We start from the raw sequence: 6,165 nt of genomic DNA, 5'->3' as shown, positions 1-6,165 counted from the left end.
TGTGTTCAGGATGAAGAACACAGTTCACATGAGACTTTATTGATCCGTGTGAAACTCAGTGTTTTTTTAGTGACAGGAGACTCTCAACTTTAACTGAAGTAAAGGGTTTGTTGATGGGGAGGGCAGTAGATTGGCACCCATCAAAATTTCTTCAGAAATTTTCTAGTTTGTAGTTATTGTGTATTTTTACTCTAATAGCTGCTGGTTCTGAAGGTCAGAGCTCAGATTCAAAGCCTTTATGTCTGTTCTGTATGTTTCATATCTGTCCCAGATTTATAAATAGTTATAAGCACCTGCCTGTGGCAGTGGTACCATACTTATCATTTTGTTTATTATCAATAACTGTCATTGGAAATTAATTAATATTTGCTCATGACCAAGCCAGCTGTTTCTTGATCCCAAACACAACCAAAGCAATGACTTTGCCACATTTTCACCAAAATCTTGCGTAATGGGAAATTTGGGTTCTTTGTTCATGTGTTGTGTTTTTCTTGGTTTCCCTGAAATGTTTTACAACAGAACTGCATGAACTGCTTTGGCTAATAATGTTTAACGTCATATGGTTGATTTTCCAACGTGCTCTGTACTAAAGATGGAATTTGAACTGTCTGGACAAATATGTGTACGTGATGAAGACTGTATGAAAGGACCGATCTTAGCTTCAGTGGGTTGTCCAGACTCCTGAACCCCCGCGGTTGAAAGAGGCTGCACCCTATTGGGCCGAATAGTGAGACTTGGTGTCTGAATCTGTTAGATGATTATTGCTGACTATTGCTGGTTGTTCATTCTGATATGATTTATTATTCTGTAATAAATTATTAAAATCTTAATTGTTGTCTTTGCTTCCTCTCCACAGAGCAAACAGTTGTTGCCTCTGCAAACTTGAACATTAGACAAACAATCAATGTCTCCATTTCAGCTAATGGAAATGCAACGTTCCGCTCTGCAAAAGTACAACAGGAAAATAAAGACAAGGTTTTAAAATTAAAAAAAAAAAAAATCTGACTTTGAAACATTACAAAGAAGCTGAGACCCTTAAAGGGGAAGTTCGTTTTTTTTTTTAAACCTGGACCTTATTTTTGGCATTAAATACGTTCATCTACTCACCAATAACAGTTTGGTGAAAGTCGGCGTCCTTCGGAAGATATATAGATCACTCGATATCCGCGTATATCCATATAACTGAAAAAACAGGGCAGAGACAATACAGCCTCTAAATAAGGCATTATCTGTCTTTATTTCACCAATACTTTAAGCCGAATGAATGAATTAACGTGTACTATTGCACTGTTAGCTCAGAGCTGCCCTGTTGTTGTTATCTGGGGCTATCGGGGGGCTTATAGGAAGCTTTCTACACATGAGTCTAGTGGGATGACTTCATCGACGCGCCGCTTTCCTTAACTACAGAACTCCTGGATGTTGTTAACACATGTTATCTTTCAGGTGTTTGTCCAAAGGCTCTAAAAGCAGTGATCAAGCCTTTATTAAAGAATTGAAGTGTTTGGACTCCTCATAAAAGAAGGATGTAGCAGAATCAAACCCCCAGAACTCATTTCCAGAGTCAGAATGAGAATCAAGTTTATTGCCAAATAGGTTTGCACTTACAAGGAATTTGACTTGGTGTAGTTGGTGCAGAGTATTAAGTATAGACAATATAGATATATATACAGAATCTCAAAAAATACCAAGCTGTAGTGCAAGCTGGATGCTATAAATACTATAAATGTGCAGCTATACAACAGGATGAAGTCGTACCAAATAAATAGAGACTTGTGCGTTAATGTAACGCAAAAGGTCTGAAGATACTACGTAAATATAGCTTGTAGGTCTGGAAGGAGAGAGGAAGAGAATCAGTGGCATGGGGGGCTGCTGGCCTTGTTGATAAGGCTAGTAGCGGATGGGAAGAAACCTTTCTTGTGGCGTGAGGTTTTGGTCCTGATGGACCGCAGCCGCCTGCCAGAGGGAAGTGTCTCAAAGAGTTTGTGACCGGGGTGGGACGGATCAGCCACAATCTTCCGTGCATGCCTAAGAGTCCTGGAGGCGTACAGGTCTGTGAATGAAATAAATTATTCTGATGACTGTTTGTCAGATTTTATTCAGTCAGACAGTGACTGTGAATAAAGCTAAGATGTTACCTCTGAAGGTCTCAGTGACGGTGGAACAGATCTGATGTGTTCAGGATGAAGAACACCGTTCACATGAGACTTTATTGATCTGTTTGAAACTCAGTGTTTTCATCTTCAAACAGGAACATTTTAGATGTATTGATCTTTTGAGCGACCTCGATCAGTGTGCAATGACATTTGGCTCTCATTAGTCGAAAGGAATTCCGGCAAAATTGGAAAAAACTGGAAAATGGTGGATGGGAAAATGCATTGAAAATGAAAAAATAGGGCAGTTTTTTGCAGTTGGCGCAAAAACTACCCTATTTTGGAGGCCTCATAACTCAGCCACACAGCATCACACAGACCTAATTCAAAGTTTATATGTGACAGGAGATTCTCGGCTTTAACTGAACTAAAGGGTTTGTTGATACATTATACAGCTTTGACACAACGGCAGTTTACGTTTTAGGAAGACGACATCTCGGCCAAGGTGCTTCTCCCACTTAAATCCCCACTCTAATTTCGATACTGCACCAATTCCTTGAACAAATGTCTCTCATGTCCGAAATATCTGCCCGACCTGGACAAATTTTACTTCAGAACGTAGGCATTTTTGTCCTCTTTCACCCAAAGTCACACTCATTGAGCTCTGCCACACATATTTCATACTAATTGCCTCTGAGCCTAGACATCGCCTCTCCATTTCCATTATAAAGGCCTAAAGTCATAAAATCCGTGTGAAAAATTATTTTAAAACTGCCATAAAAAACGAGCCACACATAGTAACCCAATGAAAATTACACCGCTGGCTTCTGCCGTCTCTTGGGGCGCTGACGGTTCAAGAATTATTCGGATACGACTTTTACTTTTCGAACAGCAACCGTTTGTTCGAGACAGTTGAGTGCAGTCAAAATTATAGTGCGATTTTAAGAAGCCATAGTGAGCGTACATGTCAGAGACACAGACGAGCCGCACCTGCTCCTGTTACCGGGGCAACGCCTTGTTAGCCTGCTCTGTTCTAAGACTGCTTATGAGGGAGGAGCCAAGATGGCTGCCCTGTTATAACAGCTTCATGTTATTAATCTGATCTGCTTTTCTCCTTCAAACTGATTGTGAGGGGAAGTTTGAAAATACCCACAATGCAATGGGAAAATGCATTGAAAAGCACTTAACGAGGCCATTTTGAAAATGCCATAAAAGCTGTATGGGAAAATGCCAAAAACTGCCCTATTTTTGAGGCCTCATAACTCAGCCATACAGCATCACAGAGACCTCTTTCAAAGTTTATATGTGACAGGAGACTCTCAACCTTAACTGAAGTAAAGGGTTTGTTGAAAGGGCGGGCAGTAGATTGGCACCCATTAAAATTTCTTCAGAAATTTTCTAGTTGCACTTACTCTAGCACAAGTTATGCTCTTAGCTGTTTGGTTTTGGAAGGAAATGCACTTAAGATTTCTTGTGACCTGAAGTTCTTTTGCCTACCGATGTTGAACACACTTATTGTAAATCGCTTTGGACAAGAGCGTCTGCAAAATTGATCGTAATGTAATGTAATGAAGACAGAGCTGCATCACAACTGAATGTTTTATATTCTTCATAAAGTTTGTTGTTCTGAACTGTGCAGATAAAGTCATGAATGTCATCCTGCTGGCAGGCATGGAATGAAACACACCTTAGTTACAGGTGAGGCAGCAGGTCCAACAGGTTTAAGCTCCACCCGACTCACCTGAGACGGAGCAGGAAACAGTCAGAGATTCTTCTTCACTACAGAGAGACACACAGACGATCAGATTCACCTTCAGACCAAACTCACAGCTTCCTCTGAGCGAGTCCAGCTGCAGGAGAGAGAAGTGGAAACTTCAAGCTGCTCACACTCCACACACTGAAGGTGAGTTTGACCAAAAACACCACAAACAGTCAGTTTGATGAAGTCAGTAGAGCTGGGAGGGGAGCCATGGCTGACTGTATTCTGTCTGCTGTTTTCAGCTTCACTCAGAGACTTAATGGCTTCCAGATCAGAGGAAGATTTCTGCTGTTCGGTCTGTCATGAGATCTACAGAGATCCTGTTGTTCTGTCATGTAGCCACAGCTTCTGTAGAGACTGTCTGAGGAGCTGGTGGAAGGACAAACCAGTACAAGAGTGTCCAGTTTGTAAGAGAAGATCTTCAAAGGAAAACCCACCCTTTACCCTGGCGTTGAAGAATCTGTGTGAGTCCTTCGTACAGGACAGAGATCACAGAGCTTCAGAGGCTCTCTGCAGTCTGCACTCTGAGAAACTCAAACTCTTCTGTCTGGACCATCAGCAGCCGGTTTGTATCATCTGCAGAGATTCAGAAAAACACTCCAACCACAGATTCAGACCCATCGATGAAACTGCACAGCAACACAAGGAGGAACTTCAGAAATCTCTGGAACCATTAAAGAAGAAACTGGAGCTCCAGAGGAAAGTTACAGAGAAGTTTGATCAAACAGCAGAACACATTAAGGTCCAGGCCCGACACACAGAGAGGCAGATTAAGGAGCAGTTTAAGAAGCTTCAGCAGTTTTTAGCAGAGGAAGAGGAGGCCAGGCTGGCTGCACTGAGGGAGGAAGAGCAGCAGAAGAGTGGGATGATGAAGGAGAAGATGGAGGCTCTGAGCAGAGAGATGGCAGCTCTTTCAGACACAGTCAGAGCCACAGAGGAGGAGCTGAGAGCTGAAGGCGTCTCATTCCTGAACCACTACAAGGCTGCAGTGGAAAGAGTCCAGCGCTGCCCCCTGCTGGATGATCCACAGCTGCCTGCAGGAGCTCTGATAGACCAGGCCAAACACCTGGGCAACCTGGCCTTCAACATCTGGAACAAGATGAAGGACACGGTCTGCTACACTCCTCTCATTATGGACCCAAACACTGCTGGTCCAGAGCTCATCCTGTCTGAGGATCTGACCGCTGTGAGTGCAGGAGAGGAACAGAACCTTCCTGATAATCCAGAGAGGTTTGATTATTACGGCTGTGTTCTGAGTTCTGAGGGCTTTAACTCAGGGACTCACAGCTGGGATGTCGAGGTTGGAGACAGTACAATCTGGGGACTTGGTGTGTTATCAGAATCTGTTCAAAGGAAGGGAAGCATATTGCCTGGATCATGGATGATTGTGTTCTCAGAAGGTAAATACAAAGCATGGTCACCAGCAGCTGAACCCACTCTTCTGTCAGTACCAAAGAAGCTCCGGAGGATCAGAGTGAATCTGGACTGGAACAAAGGAAAGCTGACGTTCTCTGATCTTGATACAAACACACACATACACACCATCACACACACTTTCACCGAGAAGATGTTTCCATATATTGACGCCGATAATGAAGTGAAGATTTTACCTCTGAAGGTCTCAGTGACGGTGGAACAGATCTGATGTGTTCAGGATGAAGAACACAGTTCACATGAGACTTTATTGATCTGTGTGAAACTCAGTGTTTTCATCTTCAAACAGGAACATTTTAGATGTATTGATCTTTTGAGCGACCTCGATCGGTGTGCTATTATGTTTGGCTCTCTTTAGTCGAAATGAATAGGAGGGTTTCACTTGACGTCACTTCTGTATTTTCTAAGCGCGCGAACCTAAGTGGTGGGCAACCTGAGCTGGAGCCTATTGAAAACACTGTGTTTTGTCTGCCACTTTTTGCCCAAAATGCCTCAGTTTTGTGCCGTTTTTGGATGTAGCAATCGGTCTAACCGAGAGAAGGGAAAGGGTTACTATCGAGGACCTAAGGTAATCACCCATAGAGGTGAGAAATGGAAAAAAACTCACAGAACAACGCCGCCAAAAGTGGATAGCTAACCTACGTTTACAGACTGGAGGGGCTGAATCTGCAAATGCTCGTGTCTGCGGTGACCACTTCGTCAAAGGTATGCGCGAAATCTAACTGTTTTGTAGTAGTGCAGTAAAGTATTATGTTGTTAAATGCCAATCAACAGTAATGTAATACGGGCTACGTTTGGGCTTTGTTTTGAAGGCTGCCCCAGCGCGTTGTTAGCTACTGAGTCAGTGAACTGGGCTCCGACGGTCAAGCTGGGTTACCAAAA

The 6,165-nt window shown here is 42.9% G+C and overlaps 1 protein-coding gene across 1 annotated transcript; it reads left to right on the top strand.

Annotated features, from left to right (window-relative positions):
• Window positions 1-4,108: 4,108 nt before the first annotated feature.
• LOC142377667 (E3 ubiquitin-protein ligase TRIM39-like) lies at window positions 4,109-5,604 on the top strand. The gene has a single exon (XM_075461978.1). It carries the CDS (start codon window positions 4,109-4,111, stop codon window positions 5,492-5,494), a length of 1,386 nt encoding a protein of 461 aa, XP_075318093.1. The 3' UTR covers window positions 5,495-5,604.
• Window positions 5,605-6,165: the final 561 nt, after the last annotated feature.

This window comes from Odontesthes bonariensis, chromosome 3, assembly GCF_027942865.1.
Source record: "Odontesthes bonariensis isolate fOdoBon6 chromosome 3, fOdoBon6.hap1, whole genome shotgun sequence".
Classification (NCBI taxonomy): domain Eukaryota; kingdom Metazoa; phylum Chordata; class Actinopteri; order Atheriniformes; family Atherinopsidae; genus Odontesthes; species Odontesthes bonariensis.
The sequence above is the reverse complement of the archived record's forward strand: the minus strand, read 5'-3'. Positions and strand labels throughout refer to the sequence as shown.